This window comes from Myripristis murdjan, chromosome 8 (genome assembly GCF_902150065.1).
Source record: "Myripristis murdjan chromosome 8, fMyrMur1.1, whole genome shotgun sequence".
In the NCBI taxonomy this organism is placed as follows: Eukaryota; Metazoa; Chordata; class Actinopteri; order Holocentriformes; family Holocentridae; genus Myripristis; species Myripristis murdjan.
Genome location: NC_043987.1, coordinates 4,080,001 through 4,091,753, shown reverse-complemented (window position 1 = coordinate 4,091,753; position 11,753 = coordinate 4,080,001). Strand labels below are relative to the sequence as shown.

The following is an 11,753-nucleotide window of genomic DNA, read 5'->3' as shown; positions in this document are numbered from 1 at the left end:
CCAACCCAAAACTCCACCAGGTGATTTCACTGATTAGTTCATTCTCTCTGCTTGGAGGTGGGGTAATCAGTGAAATCAGTAAAACCACCCAAGCGCAATGCGCCCTCTAGCGGCTTAAATGTGAAATAGCAGTATAACAACTGAAATGTTGACATACAATGACATTATATGTACAATGAAATCAATGAAAATAAATGAAAAAGATGAATTAAAAAAAAATAATAGGGGGTGTCTTTTTTCTTGCTTTTATCATATTTATTTTTCTCTTAACTGTTTTTTTTTTTTATAATTATCAACTATTTTCAACCCTCTACACAGGCCCCAGACTGATGGGTAGAATTTAGAGGTTGTGATTTGCGCTACAAACTCTTGTACAGTAGGTGGCGATATGCACCTTAACGTTGTTTGCGATCTGCCATTATTCCGGAAGAAGAAGAAGAAGAAGAAGAAGAAGAAGCAGAAGCTAAAGCTAAAGCGGGAGTAAAAGAGAAAACAACGCCAGAGACTTTGAGTCAGTTGCTGTCGGAAACAGCAGAAGGACCAAAAAGTGTAGTTGTAAATGTGTGAGAATGTGTGACGTGCAGGAGCTCACGTGTCTGGTCCAGCCGCAACAGGCTGCGGCGGCTCGAGACACAGTGGAACTGTTTGAAAGGACGTTAGCGGCGCACGAGGAGCAGCTGCGGCAGTTAAGAGAGGAGAACGAGCGGCAGAGAAAGCGGCTGGACGCTCTTTTACAGCCTCAAGTTCGACTAGAAAGAGCAGGTTTGTCCACTTCAAATGTTGTTGTCTCACTGCTGATGTCTGTGTTGAGCACAGGACGCCAGCAGAGCGGCTTCAAGCCCCAAACCCTCCAGCCGCTCCTGCTTTCTGCCTCTAGCTGAAGTAGCCTGTTGCTGGGATTTACCGGTCCACCTTAAAAATGGCCTAAGCCCTGCAGGTGGCGCTGTGGAGTCATTTTCTGATGACTGAGGGGAGATGAAATGAGAATGTATCATGAAATGAAATGATCTTTAATTGACTCACAGTTCTAGATTTTGATCATTTGTTTCTTATTGCCCTCACTGCTGTTTGTTGTTATTTGTTGTTGTCCTGTCGGCTCAGCAAAAAAAAAAAAAAAAAAGGAGATTTCACTGCTATTTCTCCATCCAGACCACATTAGACCAGGGGCCTCATTTATCAACCGTGCGCACAGATGTGTGCGTAATGGGTGCGTTAGAACATTCCCACGCAAAGTATGGGATTTATCAACTTGTACTTTTGCGTAGGAACATGTGTAAATTTAAGTACAACTCTTACCATGCGTACACACAAAACCTAGTGGTAGAACAGTGAAACCACAAATAGAACGCACGAAGAGAGTCACAGTGTTCAGCAACTTCACACGTTCCCTGTTTCCTCTAATTAATAAAAAATCTCAATTAGTAATTTAGCAGACAATTTCAATAATTGATGTACAAGTTATAAAAGACAGCTGTGACAGGACAACCTGAAAAGAAAACTTGAAATGCAAGTGCCATGGCTTATCTTGCACTATTGGAGGATTTGGAAAACCGTTTTCAAAGAGCTGACAGTGAGAGCACAGGGTGGCATCTCAGCAGGTACCGCTTCCCCAAAAACGTACTGATGGATTTATGCCGTGATTTACAACCAGTTTTTAAGTGAGAGACATAACGCACCAAAGCCATCCCAGTGCGCATCCAGCTCCTGTCCACCCTGGGATTTTTGGCCACCGGAACATTTCAGTTAGAGTTTGGAGACATATGCGGCATTTCGCAGCCGACACTAAGCAGAATCATGCCGGCAGTGTTGGATGCAATAATTTCTCTGGCCCCAACTTATATTCAGTTCCCATACAGACATCACCAACAAGCGGAAATTCAACGAGGATTTCACGCCGTCACCGGATTCCCAAACATAATTGGAACCATAGATTGCACCCACATCACAATAAAAACACCACCACACAATCCAATTTCATTCAATCAATGCACAATGCAAATATGTCTCTGTTAAACGTTGTTGCCCGGTAGCTTGGAGGAACGCACGACTCATTCATTCTGCAGAACAGCTCTGTGGGTGTGCGCATCCAAGCAGGAGCTGTTGAGGATGGATGGCTTATTAGTGAGTGTTACAACGTTTTGAAATTATTTTCTGGGCTTCGTATGGTTTATTATAACGGCTCTATAGGTAATCGGGGATAACCACTGAAGCCGTGGTTAATGACCCCCGGAGCCAACCCGAGGACCCCGCAGGAGCAGCGCTACAACCGGGCTCATGTGCGTTGAAGAACCATCATTGAGCGCGCAATAGGCCTGCTAAATGGCCGAGGAAAAAAATCCATTCATGCGCTCTTAAAGGGATTGCTGCTACCATATATGGTCAATTGGAGGCGTTTCTGAATGCAAATGAGCCTAACCATGCACGAGCATGGCAGTTTAGAACAGGTGGGATTTATCATCACAGATTGCTTACTGGCGCGCGTACGACCGGTGTCCGCACGTTTGATAAATACGGATTTTTTTGTACTTACACACATTCTAAGTTTCATTCCTACGAAAGAATTTAGAACCTTTTCTACGCACAGGTTGATAAATGAGGCCCCTGGTCCTGATCAAAAAGCAGTATACTTAGACTTTTCAAATCTTGATTAGATTGTCCCAGAGAAACTAAAGAGTCCTTAAAACAGTTTCAGATTTGTGAAACCTATATTCTATTTGTGAAAACTGGATAAAGGAAGAATTCACTGCTTTTTTTCTCCATTCAAATCACATCAGACCTGGGGTCTCATTTATAAACGCTGCGTACGCACAAGAGGGCGTACGTCACTTTGTAAGCAACGTTTGGGATTTATAAAAAACGGGACAGTGTGCGCACCTCCACGGCACCTCTGACCCTGATGTACGCACAAAATCTGGGGAAAACGGGAAACTGCGACGCCAACAGCATTAGGATGAAAACACAGAAAATATGTGAAATTGATACATTTGTGTGAAGTAATCAAATATTACCCATCACATATTATATATAAAGGATATATTGGAGAAAACGAAGAACGAGGCATAATTTATATAGATAATCCCGGGAGTGCACGCACGCATGCGCACACGCGCGCGCACGTTACTGTGAAACTAAAATGTTTGTATGAAATCCATTCACGTAGCCTAAACAATGAGGCAGACAGTAACCATGTTTCCACTCAGGAGGGATTCTCCAATTATCCCCGCCAGCTTTTCATCTGTGGGGCTGAGCTCAGGTGTGCCCTTTCCCCCACCTGTCGACACTTTTCCTGTGGAGCGCGATGCGCTTTTTCACCTCCACTTAAATGTCAGACCACTTCTTTTTGACTTCTGCGGCAGAAGTTCTGCCACAGTCCGACCCTCTGAGGCAACGCTATTGACAGCATCTGCCACACTCTGCCACTCTTGGGCCTTCCTGGCATTAGTAATGCCCACGCTGTGCCCACCAAACAACACTATTTTGCGTTTTTCCACCTCACCCTCTAATATCTCTGTGAAGTTTCTTTTCTTCGCTCTCTTCTCTTGCTCCAGACCTAGATTATTAAGGAAACTCCAGAGAGAGACTCATTAAAACACAATTTCTGATCTTTATTCTATTAGATAGACAGTCTGGTACAACCACACAAGATGCAGCATTCGGTGCTACAATAAGAATAGAGGCTCTGATTTCTTTTAGTATGGGCTAATGGCTGAAAAAGCAGACATGGTTGTTGCTTGCTGAACTTGGGAAGTTGAAGGGTAGTAGCAGTAGGGCTGGACTGTTGGCTGAGGCTGGTGGTGGTTCCTGTTCTGCTTTATTGATCCTTGTCTGGTTCAGCTCATGGGCTGTTAGCTCAGCCTCTAATGCCCCTTTTCCACCAGAAAGAACCTGGTGCTAGTTCGGAGCTGGTGCTAGAGCCGGTGCTAGAGCCGGTGCTTAACTGGTGCCAACGAAGAACCGCTTTGCTTTTCCACCAGCCAAGAGCAAAGTGGAGTCAAGTCAGAGCCACGTCATGACGTCATCGGAAAACGTGATGACGGGTGCGCGAGACGCTCGCTCAGAATCACAATAACCATCATGAATGAATGAATGATACTTTATTAATCCGTTGCAGGAAATTACATTGTCACGGCAGCTTCATCACTTCAACACACATAAAACTGCACACTCATACTATACAGTGGCTGCAGCGTCTCTGTCTCTGTCTGCCCGTCCTGTCCTGAAGCCGGTGAAACTGATCAGTGAGTCAGGGATGATGTTCGTGAGCCGCGTCTCAGTCAAGCATATAATGCTGCTTTCCCGATACAGTTTCTGGCCCTGGGTGGAGCAGGATCTGGATTTATTAGCGATGCAAATACTGCTCGTGTCTTTACAAGCCTACATTTCAATACAGAGGTGAAAAACACAATTATTGCCGGCTACCTGTCGGATTAGTGATCGGAACGAATGACAGCTATGTTTAGTTATAAAACAGGAGCTTCTCATCCTTAAATGTAATTTGCTGAGCCGCGTTCCATGCCGTTGTAAAATCAGTATAATCCACGGCTTCTTGGGGATTATTGTTTATGTTTATAGCGTTCGCAGTTCCTGTTTTGTTTTGTAACCCCGCCCACCAATGACGCGGTGGGCGGGGTTCGGTTCTTTCTCTGGCTCCTGTTTAGCCCCTGCTCGGAGTCGGTGCTTGCCTAGCACCAGTTTGGAACCTGTTTGGCACCAGTTTGGCACCAGTTTGGGCGGTGGAAAACCAAAAAACTGGTGCTAAGTCAGGCACCGGCTCCGAACCAGCCCTGGTGGAAAAGGGGTCTTAATTACTCCTACGCAATGGCAGGATTCAGCCAACAATCTGCAGCATTTATCAAATAGCCTAGCTAATGATGCAAATATTGATAGATGATACAGTTTGTAAGTGTCTCAAATAAATGAAAGCAGCAGCTCAACCAGTTTAATGTTAGCAAACCTGTTTGTTAGATTGTTTAGGCTGTGAACACACAAATTTATGTAGGCCAGCGTTTTGTAAGCGTCTACACTTAGTGACTCTATAAAATTAAATCATCTAGAGATGACCAGACAACATTAACAGCTTCCGTTTGTGCTCGTCACAATAAAAGCACCAAAATTCATGATGCCAATTGCAACAGTTTTGGTGACCCCAGGGCGTTTGCTCTGTTAGGCCAAAATTGCAGTGGAGTACATGTAAATCTATTGACACACGGGGGACTCTTCTGTGATTGGATGGTCGAAGTGTCATTAGGCCTACGGAGTTACCGTAATGGGACTGTATATAGGCGCAAAGCTCTGTTTCTCCCGTTTCCCCATTTCCCGTTTTTTAAAAGTTTCTGTATATCATAAATGGTCTAGGAGATATCGATATGTAAAGTAGGCATGCCGAATCCTGTCGGCACTGACGTCATCAGTTTAAGAGACATCTTTGCTGACTTCCCCGGGCTTCATGAACCTTGCGGTCCATCCTGTGGGTTGCAGTGTGTCACTGAAGGCTAATGAGGCTCACTTTCGATGGCACACGGAGCGCCTGACTGTCAACACCCAAGTCCCGCCCCTGCCCTACTTCTGATTGGCTAGTAGGCCTATGTTAGTGTGGTTGAGAATGAAAGCTGCGCTTCTGTTGGATCCAGAGAAATGTCTGTTAGATAAATCTGGGGGAACCCAGATTTTTTTTTTTTCGTAGTCACGCCAGTACGCTGGAGATGCTATAATGCTATAATATAGTTACCTGCCCGCCCAGGCAAGTTTGAACAGGTTCTATTTGCTCCCCGTCTGTTTTTACTTGCCCCGGGCATTCGGGCAACCGTTAATGTCAGACCCTGCTGTAGCCAAGCTTAAATTGGAAAGCTGCTACCTCCATAGTTGTTAACTTGTCAATCATGTCCTTAAGTGAATCATACACACAAAATTCATGTTTTTCTAGTAAATGTTGTTATGTAACCAATGTTTATGTGATGAGGCTTTCATGTGTCTTTAAAAAACATACATCTCCTAGCTCTGAATCTCACATTGAAGTATACAGTCATGGATGAAAGCATTGGCACCCCTGGGGTCCGTTTCACAAAGCAGGTTTAGTGAAAACTCTGAGTCTGTTAACCCTGAAATGAGGGAAATTCTGAGTTTTCCGTTTCACAAAGGGAGGTAACTCAAAGCAGAGAAAGAGGGGTAACTCTAGCCTGTTTAACAGAGGGAGGTAACTTAAGCTCTCGGTCAGTTACCGCAGTAACAGATTCCATGAAACTAACCTGGTCGGGACCAGGTTTGTCTCATGAAACCTCGAGTTTCTCTCTGTGTCCGCCCTCTTTCCGCCACACACGGTATTTAACTTCCTCATTCATTCAGTCAGCAGGTGAGTTTTGGTGTGACATATTAGTTCTGCTGTCTGTTATTTAAAAAATAAATAAATAAATAAAAAATAAAAAAACAGTCAGTAGGCCTTTATTAGAAGTCCATTAGTAGGGTTGGGCATCAAGCATCGATTGGAACCGGGACTAACATTCCAATTCTCCCGGAATCGTTCAAATTTTAAAATTTCGATTCCTAATTTCGATGCCCAGTCCGCCGACTGGAACAAGAGGCCGCCGATCACCAACGAAAAAGAAGCCACTGGAAGAGAAACCGCAGAGCAGTGTGTAGTGTAGGTATGTAGCCATGGAAAGTGTGCGGCGGCACCTAAAAGTGTGGCTTCACTTTACCAAGACAAACGATATACAGGGTTTTCCCTGCCTTATAATTTCTTAGGCGCACCGCCTAGACGTTTTCACCGACCGCCTAGATCAAATGAACGAGGAAAGGGGGAAAAAACGCACATGGACATATTCAATCTGCGGCTCCTTTAGGAATCTGTTGTTGATGCTAGCTTGGATTGTCCGGAGGGAGTTAGGCGGGTACTGGGCCGTACGTCATGAAATACTGACAACGGAATTAACCAATCACTGCAGCGAATAGTTTCTGCTTGAACGCTGAGAGGATGGCTTTCAGCCGCAACACATCCGCTGTAGGCTAGGCAGTGGTGGAATGTATGAATAGCCTCGTGCGAAAAACACAAGCGCTCGCAAATACCAGTGATCCATTGGCCATTTGGGTGACTTGTGTGAAGCGTGCAGATTAGCCAAATAAAACGGAATCTATTTTTAACGCAGAATTTGGCATAACAGCTGAAATTCATAGTAAAGTTCATAAGTTTAACTGCAGGGTTTCCGCTACATGTAATTAATCGTGGCACACTGCCACGGCAAAATAAAAGCCGCCACGCCTTCGGAATGATGATTTTTTTCTTCCAGATGTTAAAACAATTTTAAATGGATATAAATACACATATATAGGCTATGTAGCCTTTATTTGCGCAAATATACTTACTATAATCAGTTTGAAATGATCATTTAAATATCATGAAATGTTACATTACGCTGCAATTAACTTTATTTTGAAAAATGAACACCGGAGTCATCACCTGCCTGTTTGATTCTACTGCTGCGGGCTCGCAGAGGGAGAGAAAAGGGCAAGAGAAAGGTACCTAGGCTAGATTAAATTTAATCCAGTTTTTTGTTCAAGCCTGTGAAAACGACCCTAATGTTATCGTTAATGTTAACATTGTAGGGCCTATAATTTCCGCGATCACGAAATTAGCCAAATAAAACGTAATCTATTTTTTAACGCTGAATATCACCGAATTTGACATAATTTGAATGAAATGCTGTTTTTGTGTGGAATATGAACATATGTCTGGGGAAAATCACACGGAGGAAAGCAAATCTGGGTGGCACAACCCCTCCAGTGGTTTCACCTGCACCACCAAGAAAAAAAATTACAACACCTGCACCGGCACCGTACGAGTCCAAAAGGCAGAGAAACTTTCCAGGCTACAGCAGCGCACTGACATAGATTGTGTAACAAAGTGAAGAGTTGCCACTTAGCTCTATTTTCACTGGCTAACAGCAGCACACTGGCTTAGCTTGTCTATTCGGAGAAGAGGTATCACTTCGGCTTATTTTTCAATCTGTTGTTATCACAATGTTATCACATGCATACTACTGCTCATTCATTGGTAGTTGAATTGTTAGGTGTGTTTGATAAGTAATTTACATTTAAAATAATAATAATAATAAATTAACATATTGTTAAATATGTGGGGTGGGTGGATTTTCAAAAAATCCTAGAGGAAACCCTGTCAGTTTATAGATTTAAAATTCATGGAGGAAGAACTTTTTGAACCCTGCCTCTTAAAAGAATCAGAATCAAGAATCGTTAGGAACCGGAATCTAAACGAGGAATCAAAATTGGAACCGGAATCGTTCAAATTCAAACGATGCTCTCCCCTACAGGAAAGTCATAAATATTCATGAAACAGTGAACCTAAATGGCCAGTTTTCACACTTCATCCACAGTATTTTCAGTATGATTGTACAGTGATTTCCATGGATCTCAGGCATGTAGTAATAAGCTTTTCTTCATTGTCCCTTTCATACCAATTTTATATGGAGTCAAAATGACTTCTGTGTTCTTGCGGCTGCGATCATCGAGCAAAGGAGCATCATGGATCTTGTTTACATGATGAAGAAATGGTAACAGGCTAAGGTAAACTTCCAAGCGTGGTTTTCCTTAATGTGTGCGTGTGCGTGTGTGTGTGTGTGTGTGTGTGTGTGTGTGTGTGTGTGTGTGTGTTTCAGTGTTGCCTCAGCAGCTGCTGGTGATTAAAGAAGAGGTTCCCCCTGAGCAGCAGGAGCACAGCCCCAGTGTGAAGCAGGAGGAACCAGAGCCCCCCCACATTAAAGAGGAACAGGAGGAGCTCAATATCACCAAGGATATCCCATTCACTCCTGCCCCTGTGAAGAGTGAAGATGATGAAGAGAGAGCTCAGTCCTCACAGCTTCATCAAAGCCAAACTGAGGAGAACAGAGAGGCAGAGCCTCCGGCCAGCAGCTCCACTGAAACAGAAGCTGATGAAGAAGATTTACAAGCAAGTAGTGATGGCCAGCTGCTCTCTTCACACTCCTCTGAACCTGAGACTGAAGACAGTGAAGATGACTTGGAGGAGACTGGAGAGCCTCAGTCAGGTCAAGTTAGTCAAGTCCTTTTCAGCCATGACAGATCTGAGGCTGGAGAGAAGCCATCTTCCTGCTCCGTGAAGAGAGAGAAACCATTCAGCTGCTCAGTCTGTGCTAAGAGATTTACATGGAAAAGTCAAATAAACACTCATATGGTAGTCCACACAGGAGAGAGACCTTTTAGCTGCTCACTTTGTGGTAAACATTTTGCACAAAAATCTGGCTTAAATACACACATGAGTGTCCACACAGGAGAGAAACCTTTTAGCTGCTCAATTTGTGGTAAATGTTTCACTAAAAAAAATTACTTAAAGAAACACATGAGAATCCACACAGGAGAGAAACCTTTCAGCTGCTCAGTCTGTGCTAAGAGATTTGTATGGAAATGTGAATTAAACACTCATATGGTAGTCCACACAGGAGAGAAACCATTTTGCTGTTCAGTCTGTGGTAAGAGATGTACGTATAAAAGTGACCTAAACATACACATGAGATTCCACACAGGAGAGAAACCACATAGCTGCTCAATTTGTGGTAAACATTTTACAACAAAATCTGCCTTAAATACACACATGAGAGTCCACACAGGAGAGAAACCTTTCAGCTGCTCAATTTGTGGTAAAAGTTTCAGACAGAAAGGTAATTTAAATACACACATGAGTGTCCACACAGGAGAGAAAACTTAGCTGCTTAATTTGTGGTAAACATTTCTCAGATAAAGGTCACAAAAACACGCACATGATTGTCCACTCAGGAGAGAAACCTTTTAGCTGCTACGTTTGTAATCAAAATTTACATGTAAAAGTCACAAACAGACACATGAGAAACCACTCAGGAGAGAAACTGTGCAGCAGCAGTGTGTGTGGGAAAAGTTTGTGCAGGCATGACCGTGTTAAAAGTCTCAAGTGTGTTGGTGAGAGCAGCAGCAGCTGAAGATCTGCTGCTTCACCTGTTTTGTTGTTTTTAGTTCAGTCACGGCTGCAAACTGGACACTTTGGAGGCTGTGGTGGAGAGGAGGTCACTGAACAAACTGTTAACCATCATGGATAACCCTGACCACCCTCTCCACCACACACTGGACAGACAGCGGAGCTCCTTCTCCAACAGATTGTTACAGCTCCGCTGTCGAAGGGACAGATACAGGAAATCATTCCTGCCACAAGCCATCACACTGTACAACAAATCACATCTGTCAGACAGAGACTTGCAACTGTCTGCTGTATAGTTCTGTTCTCAACACTGCATTACCAGCACCTTAACTGTTTTTGTACTTATTGTACATCACCCAGCACCTTAACTGTGTATTTATTATCCATCACTCAGCACCTTAACTGTTTATTTATTGTTTATTTAGTATTTATTATCTGTATATTACAGCCTAAGTTAATATACACTCACACTGTTTTTCAGACTGGAGGGGAAGTGGATTCCTTAAGAGGCTGAATCAAGGCGGTTAGTTCCTTGTCCCAGTCCCGGGCGTTCAGGTTTTGCCACTTGGTTCTTAGTCTCCTGGTTTCATACTAACTCTCCTTATCTATACAATCTATACAATCATGCATATACTTCAGCGCCATCTGTATATTGTCATACTCATTCCATATATATATTTTCACATCTCATATCTCCTTTCCTTAGGTTAGCCCTTATTGTATTTTTTGAGTCTTTAGTCTTTATAGTCTCTATTGTATATTTTTAGCCTTTATTCTTTTTTTAGTTAACTTTATTGTATGTTTCTACTGTTGCTGCTGGAACACCAGAATTTCCCTGGTTGGGATCAATAAAGTATATCTATCTATCTATCTATCTATCTATAACCCGTGATGGGCTCTTTAATATACTGATAACAAAACATCAGAAATAAAGAATAAATTAGGACATCAATGAATAATAGCAAAAAAAAAAAAAAACTTTCAGCATCAGATGTTATCTGAAGTGTATTTGCAAAAGGTTATTATGAGCTGTAGTTGCGTCAAAAATTAAGCAGCCTCTAGTGCAGAGGTGTCAAACTGGTGTTATGGAGGGCTAAGAGGCTGCAGGTTTTCACTGCAACCAAAAACTCCACCAGGTGATTTCACTGATGACCTCACCTTCAAGCAGAGAGGAGGAACCAATCAGTGAAATCACCTGGTGGAGTTTTTGGTTGCAATGAAAACCTGCAGCCTCTTGGCCCTCCATGGCACCAGTTTGACACATGTGCTCTAGTGGTTGTGTCAAGTGCCACACTGCGGTGTCATATTAAGTAAGTGAAAACCCCCCACACAAAGAAGCTGGTGGGGTGGTGAAATGATAAACCAATGTACTGGACCTGCAGTCTCATGCCAGCGCTGATGAGAGATACATTTGGAAGAAAACCAGGGAGTTTCCAAGTTTCCAAGTTTCCAGGGATGGGATTTGGTATGGTCCCAGTGGTAATCCATGTGTACCTAAGTGTCTGTTTCCCCACTATGCGAAGTTGAGATAGGGTAAAGACCATGGGCCCTATCTTGCGCCAGACTCCCTAAACCCGTTATTTGCGGATTTAGGATTTAGGAAGAGGCGTTCCCTAGTAAAAGTTGCTATCTTGTGCACCTCCCGCTATCCGCAAAACACTTGCGCTACCCGCTATATTATGCATATGTGTGTTTTGGGCGTTACGCCAGTTAAACCAATCAGTGTGCCAGGTGCCATTGCCTTTAAGGGCAGGCTGCACTATCCTAAATCCTAAAT

General features: G+C 43.3%; 1 protein-coding gene across 1 annotated transcript; it reads left to right on the top strand.

Annotated features, from left to right (window-relative positions):
- The first annotated feature begins 444 nt into the window (after positions 1 to 444).
- On the top strand, positions 445 to 9,841 carry LOC115363945 (gastrula zinc finger protein XlCGF57.1-like). Its single transcript, XM_030058312.1, has 2 exons — positions 445 to 762; positions 8,670 to 9,841. The coding sequence occupies exons 1-2, from the start codon at positions 570 to 572 to the stop codon at positions 9,731 to 9,733; spliced, it is 1,257 nt and encodes a 418-aa protein (XP_029914172.1). The 5' UTR covers positions 445 to 569; the 3' UTR covers positions 9,734 to 9,841.
- Positions 9,842 to 11,753: the final 1,912 nt, after the last annotated feature.